Genomic DNA, 18,036 nt, shown 5'->3' on the forward strand with positions numbered 1-18,036 from the left:
TTCTAGAGGTTGAGGGTGAGACCAAGGGGGACAGCATGCAGAAACCAAGTGGGGATAACAGTCTGTGAGCTGCAGGTCTGACGCTCCAAACTCTCTGCATTCAGTTCTCCTGTTGTGTACAAGCAGTAACAGTATATTCTCACCCGTGTAACCAAGCCAAGACGAAACTAAGTCAGTGCTTTTCAGCTGTCTCATGGCATTTTCAGTCACCCACGAGCGTGGCAGTGCTTCTGGAGCTTACGAGCTCTTCTACTCTCTTCTTACCTCTCCCCCAAGGCTCAGTCCTGCCATCTGCTCTGCTCCAATCAACTGACCCATTTCACTGCCAAAGCCATCTTTCCTGCTTTTCTTCATAAATTATCTTTGCAACCCCGGCTCCAAAGTACAGATGAAACTTTTCTCTGCCCAATGGCTAGTGTCGTTTTTTTCTAGGTCTTCTTTGCTAGCATCCTCTGCCTCATCTAGAGCTCTAGCTCCCTGAACAAAGAAGTTTCTGCGAAGCACCACCCAGTCTGTGGTGCTGTTTCCCACAACAGAGAAAAGGCCAGAGTCAACCACTGATCTGACCCAACCAGTTTATCTGAACAGGCAAAAGTAGAAAGACAAACAGCTAAGCGGTAATTATGAAGCTATAAGAGAAAAGCACCTCTTTTTGAACAGTTTTTCCAACAAAAAGAAGCAGCCTCCACTTTTTTGGCTGTGTGAACTCTGATGCGGCATTTATACATGTCTTTGCACTTAGCCACCCAATGACGGCAGTATTTCACATGGTCCAATCTTTCAAGATTTATGGAGAACATTTTGCAAATAGCTAGATTTTATGTGTTTAAGTGAAATTATTTCTTTGGGTTTGAAGATGGTCTTTTTCAATCTATTCTTCTTCCTCAAAAGTCCACTTTCATCTTCACTGCTTCCAAGAGTAAATCACTCAAGTATTGTGTCAAAAAGCAACAAGTGACAGTGTTGCTACTTAAAATTCACTTTAAAATAAGGCACTTAGAACAATAACTAGCACATAGTAATTACTCAAAAATGTTAGTTATTAGGATAAGCAAAAAATCCAGCATTAGGTCATAGAGCTCTTTCCTAAACAGTGTATAAAATTTCAGACTGACTCACTAAAACTTGTTTGCCTCACATAAACTAACCATCCTCTTCAGGGCTGGCTGAGTTACTGCCCTTTCTCAATGACTACTCAAATACCTTTTCAAGGATGTGATCTGAAATCAGTCTTTAGAACTGCTAAATAGATGAACAGATGTTTTCACTGAGTGAGGAAGAGCTGGAGGTGCTCAGGTGGTCAGTGGACACTTGGGGTCATTCAGAAAATAGGTATTGCCTATACTCAACTGGCAGCATCTGAAATTTTTTCCTTTAAACTACTAAAGTGATTTTCAAAAGATGTAAATCTCTCAAGTAATATTTCTAAAGTCCTTCCTCCCGAGTAAACCTGGGCTTACACACCACTCCCCTGGACTCAGGCCGGGCTCACCACAGCACAGGGGGACATGCCACGTGCACGGGGTCCTCACCCTCCTCCTCCCCACCCCCGCCCCCCAAATGTCAGGTCAATCTCTGTGGCTTTAACGGTCTCCAAAGAACAAGGTTTAATGTGTCATCTGTCTGGATAAACAGCGTCAGAGGAAAACTAGTATCAAGACACAACCTCAATCTTCAGTTTACCATGTGAAGGGCCAGTGTGAATGGAAAGCACTCCCCAAAAATGGGAAAAAAATTCACAATGAGCACAAGTTTGTGGTTTTGTTCTCAAAAAAAAAAAGAACATCTGTGAAACAATAAGATTCATATCACCTTCTACTTTATATACCTTTCCAAAATTATTTATTTATTTTTTCGGCTGTGCTGGGTCTTGCTGCTGCGAGGGCTTTTCTCTAGCTGCAGCGAGCAGGAGCTACTCCTCCTCGTGGTGCTCGGGCTTCTCACCGAGATGGCTTCTCTTGTTGCAGGGCACCAGCTCTAGGAACGGAGGCCTCACTAGTTGCATAGTGTGAGCTCGTAGTTGTGGCGACGGGCTCGGCTGCTCCATGGCATCTGGGATCTTCCCAGACCAGGGACTGAACCCATGTCTCCCACATTGGCAGGTGGATTCTTTACCAATGAGCCAACAGGGAACCCCTACTTTATATATCTCACCAAGTCTTAAAAGGACCTCATAATGTGTGATGCTCATTTTACAAAGAAAATGAGGCCCAGAGAAGTGAAAAGACTTACCTTAGGTCACACAGCAAGTTGGTAGCAGAACCAGCAAAAGAACTCAAGATCCCTGGGTCCAGGACTCTTTCCATTATACTAAACTACCTCCCATATGACACAATGAAACTGGAAAAGAAAATATTTCATGGGCCTGGCCTTACTAACACCACTTCTCCACTACGTCCCAGACTTTCCCTTCATCATGCTGACACCTCTTAAGGGATATACAGACAAAAGAGTTCTCTGGGGGTGCATACACACTGTACTTATATTTCCTTGGCACGTATCTCATGCGGAAAGGCAGAATACAGGAAAAGATGATATGCTATAGTGTCATGAGTGCACAACTTGCAGTGAAAAGACCTGAATTTTTAGTCCTAACTTTGCCACTGGACACTTTTAAGGCCATACGCTTTAGGAAACAACTTAACTCTTCTGCATTTTTTACTTCATCTACGAGAAAAAGTATAACAACTGCCCAAACCACTTCACAGAACTGTTGTAGATATCAAATTAGACAATGAATATTAATCCCTAGGTTCAAAAATGCTTAATATTATTTTTTCAAAGGAAAGTACAGATTAGGTAGAATCTATGCTCACTGGAAAGTGATAGTAAATATCTGCAGACATTTTGGTATACTTCCTTGACAAGATAAATGGGGAATTATAAACACACAGTAGGTATGAGACAAGTACTGAAGGATCTTGAGACGGTTGTCTAGCAGAAAAAGTACCACACTGGAGACCTGGGTTCTGGTTACAGCTCTGCCACTTATGAGGTATGTGACTCTGGGCAAACCACTTCAGCTCTGTGGCCTCAAACTTCCACATCTATCAACATGAGTGGGTTGGTGAGACTGTGCAAAAGCCCTTCCAAGTCTAAGATTATAATAACTAAAGTTAATATAATTCATTTATTAGGTGAAAAAGATGGTTCCAAAACTATAAAATTTACCACAAAGAAAAGATAGATATTTCCTAATCCAACACCCAAACTATCAAAGGAGTTCTAGGAAAGAGCAGGCTTTAAGTCTACTACTTACTTGCTAGACCTTGGAACTACCATTTCAGCTAGTGTTTCATACTGCTTAATCCAGTCGTTGTGGTTTAACCTGCAGAAAAGGTACAATTAAGTTACTAGAAGAGAAAAACAAGTCCTACTTCCTGCCAAACCCAGAAAGAGAAAAAAATTATGAGACAAATAGGAAATTCAACTATAATAAGTATATCTCAAATCTACCTAACAAAAGAAAAATCAAGTTTCCTACAGAGAATGAATTCAAATCCACTGAGTGGGGAAGAAGGAAACACAGCTCACCATTTCTTACATCCAGTAACTACTGCAAGAGAGGCACACCCTAGAACTCAGTTTGGAAAAGAAGCAAAGCAAAATGGAGATCTGAAATTATTTTCAAACTTTAGGGTTAATTTATATCACCTCACTAAAAAAAAAAAAAAAGAAGCAAGCAAAGAAGGAAGAAAGAGAAAGAAATGAGAGAGAGAGAGAGAAAAGAGAGAAGCCATGCTGAAATCACTAACATTTTCATTCAGTGGCCATTAAGAATCGCTGGGTAAAAGCACGTTTACTGAAAGCGCAGGGTACCAGAAAGCACTGAGCCAAAAAGCGACGTTAAACCAAGCTGCCACGATCATCGTGCAACAGCCTTCTCTAGAGACCACTGGCTTTCGTGGGTGTGGCAAGAGAGGATTATGTTTGCAATAAAAAATAAAGAACTGTATTGATAGTACTGTAGCCAGGATAATAAATAAGCCATTATACAAGGTACCCTAGGTCCAACCCTAGGTTTCAAGTACAGTGTACAGAAAACTAAGAAAAGTTCTTGTCTTAAACACAAATTTTAAACAAAGGTCACATAAGACAAATCTTTTACCTGGGCAAAGGTTATTTCCCTGCATAGTATAAAAACACAAATACAGAGAAATTTTTCAGAAATAATCAGTGTTTTCTTTTCTGCAGTAAGCAGGGAAAGGCAAAAATCAGATGATACTGTCGCCACTGTAAATTCAACAGAGGTGCTTTCCCACCCCTTTCCAGGAGGCATCATTTTCCTATATTCCCAGTTTCCTAACCAGATAAAAATGGAGAGCACAGCAAAAGAAGACTTTATGAATAATGCTGAGAAGAGTCCCCAAATCTCCCATGCCAGCTGGGATCCCCCAATGATTTCCTGATGGTAAGATTTCAGTGCAGGTTAGAAATGAAACCATTAACAGTGTTTTCCACCACCCACACATACAGAATTCTAATCTTCCAAAGATTTCATTTTATCAAGATTAACTATGCCCAAATGTTAATTAATACAGAAGGCCTAATCTAGAGGAGATTTCAAAGAATTATCTGACCCAAACTATGCCCATAACCTGTACCTGTTTATGTAAATAAAGTTTTACTGACACCAGCCACATCACTTCACGTACACACTGGGGATAGCTGCTTTCAGCTACAACCACAAAGCTGACGTGGCAGAGTTGAGTAGCTGTGTCACAAACCGTATGGCTTGCAAAGGGTAAAATACTATTTGGCCTTTTATATAAAAGATATGCTAACCTTTGATCTAATCCAATCCTTTACTTCTTAGAGAGCTTAATTCATCCTAATCAATCATAAAGATTTTTCACAAAAACAAAGAACTTCCTATTTTGAAATATCTAAAAATAGTATTTTTTAAAAAATATAATAGTTTAGCATTATTTAATTTTTTAATGGGTCAACTCTACTAAGTTGAACTTAATTTAGAATCTCAATTTATAACTGACATCTCCATTACAAGGTTAGGAACTAAATTCCACTCTATGTGCCATATGAGTATATGTTGGTTGACACAACAAATGACAAGGTGATATTCCATTTACACTTGGGTTTTGTGGAAAACTTCAAATTACAGTATCAGACAGTAACATTTTTCTTGTATTTTAATTAGGTAAAAACCTTCTGTAATGATAAGACATACTTGGGAACTACGACCAGTAATGTGACAAGATACTCTGAGTCAAGAACAAAGTCATCCTTCTTCACAATTTCTGCTAGACTTCGAGTTAGCAAACTCCCTCTAAGGAATAAGAGAAAGATCATTAGGCTGATAATTATGTGGTTCCGTAACACAAGTAAAGATATAGCAGGCTAAGTATAGGTACATATACTATACATACATCTCGAGAGGAATTAGCCTGAGTTAACATTTTTATATGATACATCAAGAAGCCAAAATTTAACTGAGTATTTCCCATAACTAAACCCAAAGAAATGTCAAATTTTTATCAGAATGTGCCTCTAGTGTTTCCCTTTGTGTTTGTTTTAATTATTATAACTCAGCTCTTCTCTTGATTACATATATAATGTCTTGACTGGGAAAGTGTTACTCATTAGGCATCAATTAAAGTCTACCTCACCATAATTATGAAATTGTATCATCTAAGCACAACCTTTGATTTTCCTCCCTCTCCTTGGGTATTAATTTTGGTTAGTTAGCCCAACAATCAACTCTTTGAATGCAAGTCTTCATTTGGTCGCCCAGTAGATTTCACACTGAAAATGACTTGCCCTGTTTGTACCCCTGACAGGACAAGTCAATTCTGCCTCTGGGATACGAATGTATACCTTGAAGAGTTAAGTGCTTAAAGCAACACTTGTGGTAGTCATACTACAGTGAGATCAACCAAAAGAAGAGTGTTCTATTTTAAGAAAACCTAACATAAAAAATTGAAACATAAAAAGAGATAAAAATGGAAACAGATTGGAAAACAGATAAATCAAAGAATGAGAATTACATAAAAAAGGATTTTCCTATAGAATTCTTTTAAGCAGCAGATAATTGCTATGTAATTAAATTATGATTTAATTTAAAACAATTAACTTTAGATAATTTTTACAGTGAAAAATCAGATGGATAAAGGATAAATCAGGACCCAGCTCAGTAGTATGTATGAAACGAGCATAATAAATCAGCCTCACATCTGTTTTGACTAGCCTGAATTAATGAGTTTTTCTCCATGAAGTGAAAAAACACCATCTGACTGTAGAAATGGCACAAACTGGAACATACTAAAACCCCAACAACAGTTTATCCAGTGTATGCTACGTAATGGTCCCCGACATTTTCGGCACTGGGGACCAGTTTCACAGAAGACAATTTTCCCATGGACCAGGGAGGCGGGGCTGGGTGGTTCAGCATGATTCAAGCCCATTACATTTATTGTGCACTTTATTTCTAGTATTATTACATCAGCTCCAGCTCAGATTATCAGGCATTAGATTTCAGAGGTTGGGGACCCCTGTGCCACAGTGCTTCTCCAATTCTAAATTATTCATGTAGAGTTGACATGCTTACGCATTCTTTCGTTCCAAATTCTGAAGATTCCCTTTCAGGTTGTTGTATGCGGATGCTCGAGATTTCAGGTCATTGTCAATCTGAGTCACACCCTTTACAGAAGAAAGAAGAGAAGTAGGGAGAATCTTCCTAAATCTGCCTTTAGTAATACAATTAAAGTAGTTGTGCTTAAACTTTAAAAAACAAACCCACCACTAGTTCCTGATGTAAGAATATTCTATTATTTTAAAGGCATTATTTTCAAAGGTCATTAAAAAATAACCTACTTCATTTTTAGTAACTATGGGAACTTTCATATAATCTTTTCTACTAAAGATAATGTTTTAGTCTACATGTATTTTCATTGTTACCGTATTCTTAAACCATGTAAATGAAATCTAGGACATTGATTAAAGACACGACTGATTAAAAGGTTTTAATACACAAGTCTAAAGAGGTAATTTCCAAAGGAACGAAATCATACAGAGTTTTGCTGTTTATAACACCACCATTCTTACACAAAACATTTTTGCAATGAAATTAAAATTTTGCTTCAACTTAATTATAAATGTTACACAAGCTGATTTTTCAAAAAGATGATTAAAACTACTAACAATTTAAGGAGAAAACACAAAGCAGTAGATTTAACATTTGAAGAACTAATTTCAACTTAGCTCTACCATTATCAGCTGTGTGGCACTCTGGGGTAAATCACTTCACCTCTCTGAGCCTGTTTCCTCATCTATAATAGTATCAGACTAAATCCTTCATAAGGATTAAAAGAAAATAATGCTCAGTCATAATAAGACCACCACTTTATATTATCTGACTACTCATTTTCATTAACTTATATGACCCTGAGTTAAAATCCTTGATAGACTATTTATTTACATTTAACCACAGAGCATCACCGACTCGATGGACTTGAGTCTGAGTAAACTCCAGGAGTTGGTGATGGACAGGGAGCCCTGGTGTGCTGCGACTCATGGGGTCGCAAACAGTCGGACACGACTGAGTGACTGAACTGAACTGAACCGCAGGGCACAACGTACAAATAAAGTCAGTTGAAGCTAAGGAAGTTTGTCCAAATGATTTAAACTGTACTGTTCATCCTAGCCAGGTCATATATGTTGTCAAACAGTGAATAGGTCTTGTCTATTGCCTCATTACAGTTTCAGGTAAAACTTTTACATTTTTCTCTCAAGCTCAAGGACTTGGCAACGTAAAAGGGACTCTTAGTTTAGTGAGTTCATGGATGGACTTTCAACACCTGTGGACTCCCTGAAACCGTTCATAAAATCACTCAGCACGAGAATACAGGCAATTTTTCTGAGTAGGGAATCAATACTGAACGTCAGAAGGCATCAGAGAACCCCTAAAGTTTAATCTGAATCAGTACTGTACGTAAACATACTTAAGTGACCATTATCATATATCTGAATGATTTGTAAATCTCTAATCAATTCTAATTTCTAATTCTATGTGATCTCAGTTATGCTTAAAATTTATAATTTTAAAGTTACTTTTCTTACTCAAACATTGTTGATGCAACCTTTAACTTAACCACTTAAAAAAACAAACTATACGTGTGGATAATGTGCATGTGAGTTTTACTCTTTTCTGACAACTTTCTTTTTTAAGTAAAGTTGCAGTGAGTCACATACAATTAAGTTGCCTCGTCAAAACCTAAATTAGAGTACTTAATAGCTAAATACTTATAAAATAAATAGAATCACTATAAATCAATGTGTCCTACCTGTGTCATTTTTTTATCTTACCTTGGCAATTATTTCAGAAATATTTTTCAGGGACTGCTTGATTGGATATTTAGCCATGTCCCACTGAAACCTTGTTATATAAGTAACCAAGTCAACTGAAATAAGGGAAGAAATTAATTACTGAGAAGCAATAGAATTTTTTATAGTTTGCTACACAGTAATGCCAAAATTGGCATTAAGAAATCAGTAAAGATAACATCATTTGTGAAGGTTAAATAAATGTGGGACTGTATTAGGTAACATGGATTAATCAAAATTTTTACCTGTAATCTGACGGAATTCTCTTCTCCTTACTCAAAATTTAACATATATATTAAAACGCTCCTTCTAACTTGATGACTTAATAAATGGAATATGTACATACCCACGATACATGGGAAGGTGAAAGAGACACAGAGTTTGAGAAGCTACTGCAAAGTGTCTCAATAAGAAGAATTTGACAAAAGTATGTTATTTCTTTGCAACTTACCCAAACAAACTGAAAATGAACTTGTCTGTTAAAACCATGTGATGACTGTTTCTAGGAGTCTGTATTTCAGTAATATTCAAAACATGGACCTTTTCACTTTCAAATGAAAAGAATAAAAAATGCAAAGCCAAAGAGAAACTTAACAACTAATTCCCTGGAAGTCTGGTAGTCAAGATGACTTTATCCCTCAAGCCTGATGGGATCAAGGTCAGAGAACTCAAATGTCAATTATAGTTAACTGGCAAAAGTAATTCATATGAAAATATCTTCTCTTCTCAACTTCTCCTGACAGAATACCAGCAAGTCAGCAACATATCTGGTATTTTCATAAACAGCTTTGGATGCAATGTCCCCTAGATTATGACCTCCCCATTCTGCCAAGTAGACTGACTGCCCTAGTTCATCAAGTACCTGGAGATCAGCGAAGGCACCCAAGTTAACACATCTAACTCCCGTCCTTCTGCCCCAGCCACTCATTAACAGAAACAGTAAGCAGGTCAGGGTTGCTATCTTAACAGAGAGCAAAAATAACTTACTGTTTTTAACTGATTCAGTACTTACTGAACATCTATGATTTGCAAGGGAAAGAAACGAGATTAGAGAAACACTGAATTTAAAATACAGTGACCATTGAGAGTTTAGCCAAACCTCCATACTGCTGCCTTGGCATCCATCTTACGTGGCCAAGTAGCCAGCAGGGGCCTAGAAATCACACTAGATAACAGCCCTCCTGGCTAACAGCCTTAGATAACAGCCTGCAATCACAAGTAAGTGTAAGCTCAGCTCCTGGTTTGATTTCTGATACCAACCTTTGATAAGCATTCTCCCCTGCTGCCCAGGGCCTCTCCTGCTAGTGGACTCTTTAGATAAGACCCCCTGGGGCAGGAAATGGCAGCTCACTACAGTATTCTTGTCTGCAGAATCCCATGGACAGAGGAGCCTAGCAGGCTGTAGTCCATGGGGTTGCAAAGAGTCAGACACGACTGAGCATGCATAGGGCTCTTCAAAGTTAATCAAAATTCCCCTTTTTAGTTTGAATTGACCAATCAGGACTTGGCTTGGGAATCCCAAATCACTCCACCCATGGACCCTAATAAAGGTATGTGCCCCAGGTCCTACTGTTCTTCCTGTCTGCACACCGCCCTGACCTCCCTGCATTGCTCCCCTCCCTCCAGGACCTGTGAGTAATAAATTTCTCTATTTCTATTTCCCCTGTGGTCATTCATGGAATTGTGGCTCACCATCCTATGATAACCCAGAGCTCTACCTAACAAATGTTAATTTATCATAGTGACCTATCACAGTAGGCTACAGGACAGAAAGAGAGGAAAGGACTGTTTCTTATTTTAATGACATATCATTAAAGATCCAACCTGTCAATCCTAAAGGAAATCAGTCCTGAATATTCACTGGAAGGACTGATGCTGAAGCTGAAACTCCAATACTTTGGCCACCTGATGCGAAGAACTGACTCACTGAAAAAGACCCTGATCCTGGGAAAGATAGAAGGCAGGAGAAGGGGATGACAGAGGATGAGATGGTTGGATGGCATCACTGCCTCGATGGACATGAATCTGAGTAAACTCTGGGAGTTGGTGATGGATAGGGAGGCCTGGCGTGCTGCAGTCCATGGGGTCACAGAGTCGGACATGACTGAGCAACTGAAAACTGAACTAAATTGAAAATGAAACACATGCTAAACTGATATTTCAGGAGAAAACAACAAATGCAAGGACAAGTGACAATGATGCAGTTGAAACCATCTTTATAAAGCTATTACTACACAGAGTAAACTTTATGTAAATATTAGTTTCTAGCTATTGACAGGTCAGTAGTAGACTATTCTATGGGTACTAAAGAAATGCCATATGAAATTTGAGGGGAAGAGGCATTACTCTGAAATAAGATTAATAATTTTTATTCTAAAGCTTCTGTAGTTGGGCGCAATTAAATACAAAAAGCTAGAGAAAACTTCAAGTATTCAACTGGAACAATGCTGAGACACATAACTCAGAAACACACTTTTAAGTGGAACTGACAGGTAGATCCTGGAAAGAACTAAGGTAAATCCTTATTATACTGCTTTTGGAAGGATTCATATTAAAAAAAAAACAAACACACTATATATTATTTAGGACTGTCTTATGAGAGGTGTTTCAGAGGACAGAATGCAACTGGCAATATAATCAAATTGTTAATAATAATTCTATTTTAATGGCTTTCTACTGCATTTAATACCCTTATCTATAGATCTTTTTTATGTCGCTCACTTTACTGAAGTCAGTATCAAATCATGAAACATGAGCTTACCTCCATTGGCCAACAGATTCTCCTGAACTTTATCTTTACTGTCCTCCAATACGTCAGCCATATACTGAGCCACTTTCTTAACCACCCTTAGGAGGAAAAAAAAAAATCAGTGGTCACTTTCAGGGAAACAACCTAAATTCCATGCTACAAAATGAACACGTTCCATGAACACATGAATTTGACTCTCTCTGTTTCCGTTACACCATCTGTATAATAATATTAAACAACTGGTCCTGGGGATTGGGATGGGGAACACATGTAAATCCATGGCTGATTCATGTCAATGTATGGCAAAAACCACTACAATACTGTAAAGTAATTAGCCTCCAACTAATAAAAATAAATGGGAAAAAAAAAAAAACTGGGCCTAACTTTTAAAATAATGTTAAGGACAAACTGAACCAAGATTTTATTATATGTAAAACTCAACTGAGTAACTGTAGTTTTAAGGAGACCACCTGCAATATGTTTATCAAGTCTGGAAAGAAAGTAGTGGAATGTTGGCGAGGGTAAGCTGAAGGAGTGTGCAACAGATCTCACCGCCCTGCAAGAACAAAGTGGGAAGCAGGAGCCTGCATTCCTCAGATGCGTACTTCCCCTCAGGACACAAGGGATCCGAGAGGCAACAGAATACAAGCAACTGTGCGGTCCTACATTGTTTATTCATTACCTACTTACTGAGCATCTACTATTTGAGATTCGTTTTATTGTTGTTTAGTTGCTAAATCATGTCTGCCTCGTTTGTGACCCCACGGACTACAGGCCGCCAGGCTCCTCTGTCCACGGGACCTCCTGCTCAATGCTAAAGAGGAAACAAACCACGGTGCCAAACTGCTGAAGCAACTCCGCATCCCCTGTCAACCCCTTTACTTTGTAAACACACCCAAGTATAAAGACAATAAGTGATTGAGTTCCAAAAGTCACAAAGCCAGTTCCTGGCAGAGCGGTGACTGAAAGCTGTCATCCTGACTCTGGTGTTCTGTGTTCCTTCCCCGTTCCTTGCCCACCTATGGGCCATGGATGGGATATACAAGTTCAGTTCAGTTCAGCTGCACAGCTCTCTCCGACTCTTTGCGACCCCATGAACTGCAGCACACCAGGCCTCCCTGCCCATCACCAATTCCCAGAGTTTACTCAAACTCATGTCCATCAAGTCGGTGATGCCATCCAACCATCTCATCCTCTGTCGCCCCCTTCTCCTCCTGCCTTCAATCTTTCCCAGCATCAGGGTCTTTTCAAATGAGTCAGTTCTTCCCTTCAGGTGGCCCAAGTATTGGAGTTTCAGCTTCAACATCAGTCCTTCCAATGAAACACCCAGGACTGATCTTTTATAGGATGGACTGGTTGGATCTCCTTGCAGTCCAAGGGACTCTCAAGAGTCTTCTCCAACACCACAGTTCAAAAGCATCAATTCTTCGGTGTTCAGCTTTCTTTATAGTCCAACTCTCACATCCATACACGACTACTGGGAAAACCATAGCCTTGACTAGACCGACCTTTGTTGACAAAGTAATGTTTCTGCTTTTTAATATGCAGTCAGGTTGGTCATAACTTTCCTTTCAAGGAGTAAATATCTTTTAATTTTATGGCTGCAATCACCAGTCATGAAATTAAAAGATGCCTAAGTATATAAGACAAAACCATCTAGCTTCCCAATGCTTAAAACTGAAATGGAGAAACATTAATACCAAAAAAGACAGATGACTAAATTCAAAGCAAATCTGTGGTGAGTTACATCTGAGATGACCAGGTTACAGACAGAGATGCATAAAGGAAAAAGATTTCACTTCCAGCGACTGTAATCAAAAAGGCATAATGGATCAAGAGCAGGGCAGTGAAGGACAGGAATGGTTTTGAAAGGCTGATTAAACATGAAGAATGTATATTCTTGCCAGAGGGCATCGTATGAGTCAAGATCTGGAGAGAGAGAAAAGCAATGAATGAGGAAGGATCCAGACAGTCTAGAGTGTCATGCTGGGGAGAAAGGGAGGTTGGGCTAGGAAGGCAGGCTGGGGTCAGACTGCAGGTGGATCGCCTCTGATGGCAGTCAGCAGGAAGAGGCATAACAAACATGGTCAGGACTTGGGACAATTTCTCTAATGACTTTTGTGTTTAATGGCAGGGAGTGTAAACTGGAAGACAAATTAAGAAACTCCTGCAACATGAACCAAGAAGGGCCAGGAAAAGGCAACAGGAGGACAAAATGTGAATGACAAACCTAAGCTGAATGACGTCAATCCTAAGAAAGTGCAACAAATTCAGGAAAATAAATGATGTAAACTATAAGTCTTCAACATGCTTAAACCTGGGATCTGTACATACACTTGGCTGTATCTCCAAAATTCACCCATTCCTTCCAAGATGAACCATTAGTCCCATATAACTTGAGAAGCATCTTGCAAACAGAACCATGTACTATGAACATTCAAAATGCGCATGTTCACAACATTGCAAATCAACTATACTTCAATCTAAAAAAAAAAGTGCAGGTTTACCACAGAAAACAGTTCAGAGTGTAAAACTGTCTGATATCAAATTTATCAACTTAACATTACATAACTCAGAAATTTACAATCTCCCTCTGCATCTCTACAAGAGTAGCTATGACATATGGTCACCTTTAAAAAGAAAAAAATACAGTTCTAATGGTTAGATCACTGAAAAAGTACGAACTATATAATCTACTCCACCACAATGTTCAAACTTAAAAAACTGTAACACTATAAGCTAGCATCTATCAATTCTACCAAAGTCTAAGAACTATATGATTTTTTAAATTCCTCAAATCTTTCAGGGAGACTGATAAGGACAAGATTGCATAACAGTGCATAAGAACTGCATCTGCGTGACACTTAATTTCCTAAAAAAATGTGCGCCAATGTTATACTGTATTCAGGACATCCTGCTGATGATTTAAAGAAAAATCTAGAAAGCTATCAAGGTGATAAGGTTCCAAATAAGTGTTGATAATTATATTTCCAGGAGCCTCCCTTCCCAATGTCTCTTTCCTTGTCATGACTGAACACTGTAATGAGGTAGGTGGGACAGCAGAAAGGACAATCACCTCAAGGTGGCAACCACAGAAAGTTTCCTCAAACCCTTTTATTAATTAAAAACTTACATTAAGAAACCAAGAGACAATTCTTACCATGGGTCAGTTTTTTGAGAGTATCATCAATAATTACTTTCACATTTGCTCTATACGTATGCAAGGAATTATTAGCCCTAACAGCAAAATTGTTACTTTTGCTTTCATCCTCTCTTCTCCATTTTTATTGCTTAATGCTTCCTCTTACTTGAGGTTTTCATTATTTCTTGCCTAATTCAACAGTAAAACTGGTTCTGAACTGACCTTTCACCTCGGGAGTACATCTTTGTGTGTGTGCATGCTAAGTTACCGCAGTCGTGTCCAATTCTGTGCGACTCTACTGACCACAGCCTGCCAGGTTCCTTTGTCCATGGTGATTCTCCAGGTAAGAATACTGGAGTGGGCTGCCACACCCTCCTCCAGGGGATCTTTCCCACCCAGGGATCAAACCCACATCTCTTACATCTCCTGCATTGGCAGATGTGTTCTTTACCACTAGCACTACCTGGGAAGCCCAGTACATCTTTAGGTCTATTTATTTCCTTAGCACACACTGTTATGTGGAAAGATCTCTCTGAAACACCTCAGCCTCTATTAGCAGAGCCAGTGCATCTCAGGTTCTATCAATTCAGAACAGTCTAACAATACAGAAGGGAAGAGCCTTCTGCACAGATTTGGAGAATAAGTTCCCCTCCATTCAAGCCTGTTCCTTTAAAGCTTCAATCAGATATACACTTCTTAAGATTCACCAAAATTCTTGTTTTTTTTTTTTTTACTATACCTATTTACCTAAGCCCTAAGTATTAAAAGCTCTGTCTGTCAAGACTCGAATGGATTGTAGATTGATTCTGTCAATTAATCAAGATACAGAAAGTTATTAAGGATCCCATACTCACCTTCAGCTAAAATACACAGGAACTGAATTTCCTAAGTAACTAAACCTGTAGTTTAGAAAAATCTTTTAATGTAACGGAATTTTGAACACAAAAGCATCACCAAATAAATCTTCCAATAAATGGAAGAACATCTCATGTTCACTGACCAAAGACTTAATTTGTTAGGGTGGCAACACTCCTGAAATTATCCACAGATTCTACACAATTCCCACTGAAATTCCAGCTGACATTTTGCAGAAATTTGACAGAGTATTCCTAAAATTAAAATGGAAATGAAAGGAACCAGAATAACCAAAACAATCTTGAAAAGACAAAATAAACTTGGAGAACTCACACTTTCTGATTTTAAAATTTAACTACAAAGCTACAGTAAAGAGGGCAATGTGGTACTGGCATAAGGACAGGAATATGGAACACAAAAGAGAGTTCAGAAATGGTAATAACCCTTACATTTATGTTCAACTGATTTTTGCAAGGGTGTCAGGACAATTCACTGCAAAGAGAGAAGAGTCTTTTCAACAAATGGCATTAGGATGACTGGATATTCACAGTCAAAAGAATGAAGATGGACTTCTACCTCACACCATATACAATAAGTAACTCAAAATGAATTAAAAAGACCTAAATGTAACAGCTAAAACTATAAAACTCTTAGAAGAAAATATGGACACAAAACTGTGACCTTGGATTAAGCAATGGTTTCTTAAGATACAAGGACAAGAACATAAGCCACAAAAAAGATATAAATTGGACAGCAAAATCAAGTATCTTGTGCCTCAAAAGACACCATCTAGAAAGTGAAGAAAAACCAGAGAATGGGAGAATATATCTACAAGTCCTATCTGATAAGAGAGTTGTATCCAGACTATATAAAGAACTCTTACAAGTCAATAATCAAAAGAACAATAAGTCAATTAAAAAACAGGTGAAGGATCCAAACAAGACATTTCTCCAAAGAAGAAACACAAATGGCCAACAAACAAACGGAAAGATGCTTAACACATTATTAGCCATTCAGTTCAGTTCAGTTCAGTCGCTCAGTCGTGTCCGACTCTCTGCGACCCCATGATGCAAATCAAAAACATAGTGAAATACTCTTTAATATCCATTAGGATTGCTATAATCAAAAAGATGGATAGTAACGAGTGTCTCATCAAGAATATGGAGAAATCACAACCTTCATACACTGCTGGTGATACTGTAAAATAGTGCAGCCAACTCTGAAAAACAATCAGACAGGTCCTCAAAATGTTGAAAATACAGTTACCGTATGCCCCAGCAATTCCACTCCTAGGTACATACCCAAAAGAAAAGAAACACATGAACATATAAATATTTATACACAAAATATTCACAGCAGCATTTATTCATATGAGCCAAAATGTGGAAACAACCTTAATGTCCATCAACTGATGAATGGACTAATAAAATACAGTCTACCTGCACCATGTAGTATTATTTGGTAATAAAAAGAAATTAAATGTTGATACATGCTACAACACGGATGAACCTTGAAAACATTACACTAAGGCAAAGAAGGGCTTCCCTGGAAGCTCGATGGTAAAGAATCTGCCTGCCATGCAGGAGCTCAAGGTTTGATCCCTGGATTCGGAAGATCCCCTGGAGAAGGGACTGGCAACCCGCTCTGGTATTCTTGTCTGGGAAATCCCATGGACAGAGGAGCCTGGCAGGCTATAGTCCATGGGGTTGCAGACAGTCAGACACAACTGAGTGACTAACACTATAAGGCAAAGAAGCCAGTCACAAGAGACCATGTATTTTCCAACTCCATTTATATGAAATGTCCACAAAAAGCAAATCTATATTGTCAGAATGCAGACTAGTGGGTAGTGGGGGTAGGGGATAACTGCTAATGGGAACAGGATGTTTATGATAACAGAAGGGGGATGAAAAGGTACTAAAGTTGACTGATCTCTAAATTCATTCCAATAAGCAGAGTATGTATATATATAATAATAAACCCAATCGGAGGGAGCCGGATAATAGCCACTCTCATCCTGCTCTAGCCTGTGCATATAAATAAATACATTACCCTTCTACAAATGCATCCAGTTTAGCCAGTTCATCTGACAAACCAACCAGGACATCAAGTGTGCCAACCTAGAAGGGAAATATATTTTATTACTTAGATTTCATCCTTTTTTAAAAAAACAAGGTAATATAGCATCATGATTTGAAAGGCCTGCAGATCTGAAGTTCTCCATATTTTATTTCACAAAATTCAAGTGTGGTTAAAAAATGCAAGACATTTCAAAGCTATTTATATGTACAAGATAATCCTCTAATTTATGAGGACAACCATTTAGATGTGAAGATTCCACAAGAGCAGGCCTGTGCCTCTACTTGTCCTGCCCAGTGGGAGGGTTCATTTGAAGCTGTGGTTTACCTTAGTGGCTTTTAAACACGGATCCACAGCTGTGCATCAGAGGGTCTTTAGTTCCATTTGGGGTTTCTTGTCTTTTTTTTTTAAAGGAATCTTTATTATTACTAGCCATGCCACAGGGCATGCGGGAACTTATTTCCCAGACCCCGGATCATCTGCGTCCCCTGTAGTGAAAGCGCCGAGTCCTAACCACTGGACCACCAGAGAATTCCCTATAATTTAATTTGTACACAAAACCATGTATGTATAAATGAGCATGTTTTAGAAGAAATGTCCACAGTCTATAGGAGTGTGTCAAGGGGCTTTAAGTATTTCTTAAATGAGTGCTGTGTATAACTGTCTCATTTGGTTAACCAGCAAAATATAAATATCATGATCTTTTCCATCCATTACAAAAGTTCAGTCAACTGATTACTGGCAGTCTGCTTCACTTAGAGGCTGCTAGGTTACTAACGTTTAATAAACGTTAAATAGATAAACTGCATTAAATAACTAGATTTGCGAAGAATAATAAAGAGATGCAATGGCAAAACAGTTACAGTATCAG

The 18,036-nt window shown here is 38.6% G+C and overlaps 1 protein-coding gene across 1 annotated transcript in view; it reads right to left on the minus strand.

Moving 5' to 3' along the window:
• Window positions 1-18,036, minus strand: part of ATP6V1C1 (ATPase H+ transporting V1 subunit C1) — a 36,845-nt gene that overhangs the window by 6,266 nt on the left and 12,543 nt on the right. Inside the window, exons 3-8 of the mRNA XM_043483638.1 lie at window positions 17,139-17,206; window positions 11,102-11,187; window positions 8,323-8,417; window positions 6,566-6,657; window positions 5,189-5,287; window positions 3,260-3,328 (exon numbers count right to left, since the gene is read on the minus strand). Of these exons, the coding sequence (XP_043339573.1) occupies window positions 3,260-3,328; window positions 5,189-5,287; window positions 6,566-6,657; window positions 8,323-8,417; window positions 11,102-11,187; window positions 17,139-17,206 (509 nt within the window). The remainder of the gene's footprint in view (window positions 1-3,259; window positions 3,329-5,188; window positions 5,288-6,565; window positions 6,658-8,322; window positions 8,418-11,101; window positions 11,188-17,138; window positions 17,207-18,036) is intronic.

This window comes from Cervus canadensis, chromosome 12 (genome assembly GCF_019320065.1).
Source record: "Cervus canadensis isolate Bull #8, Minnesota chromosome 12, ASM1932006v1, whole genome shotgun sequence".
In the NCBI taxonomy this organism is placed as follows: domain Eukaryota; kingdom Metazoa; phylum Chordata; class Mammalia; order Artiodactyla; family Cervidae; genus Cervus; species Cervus canadensis.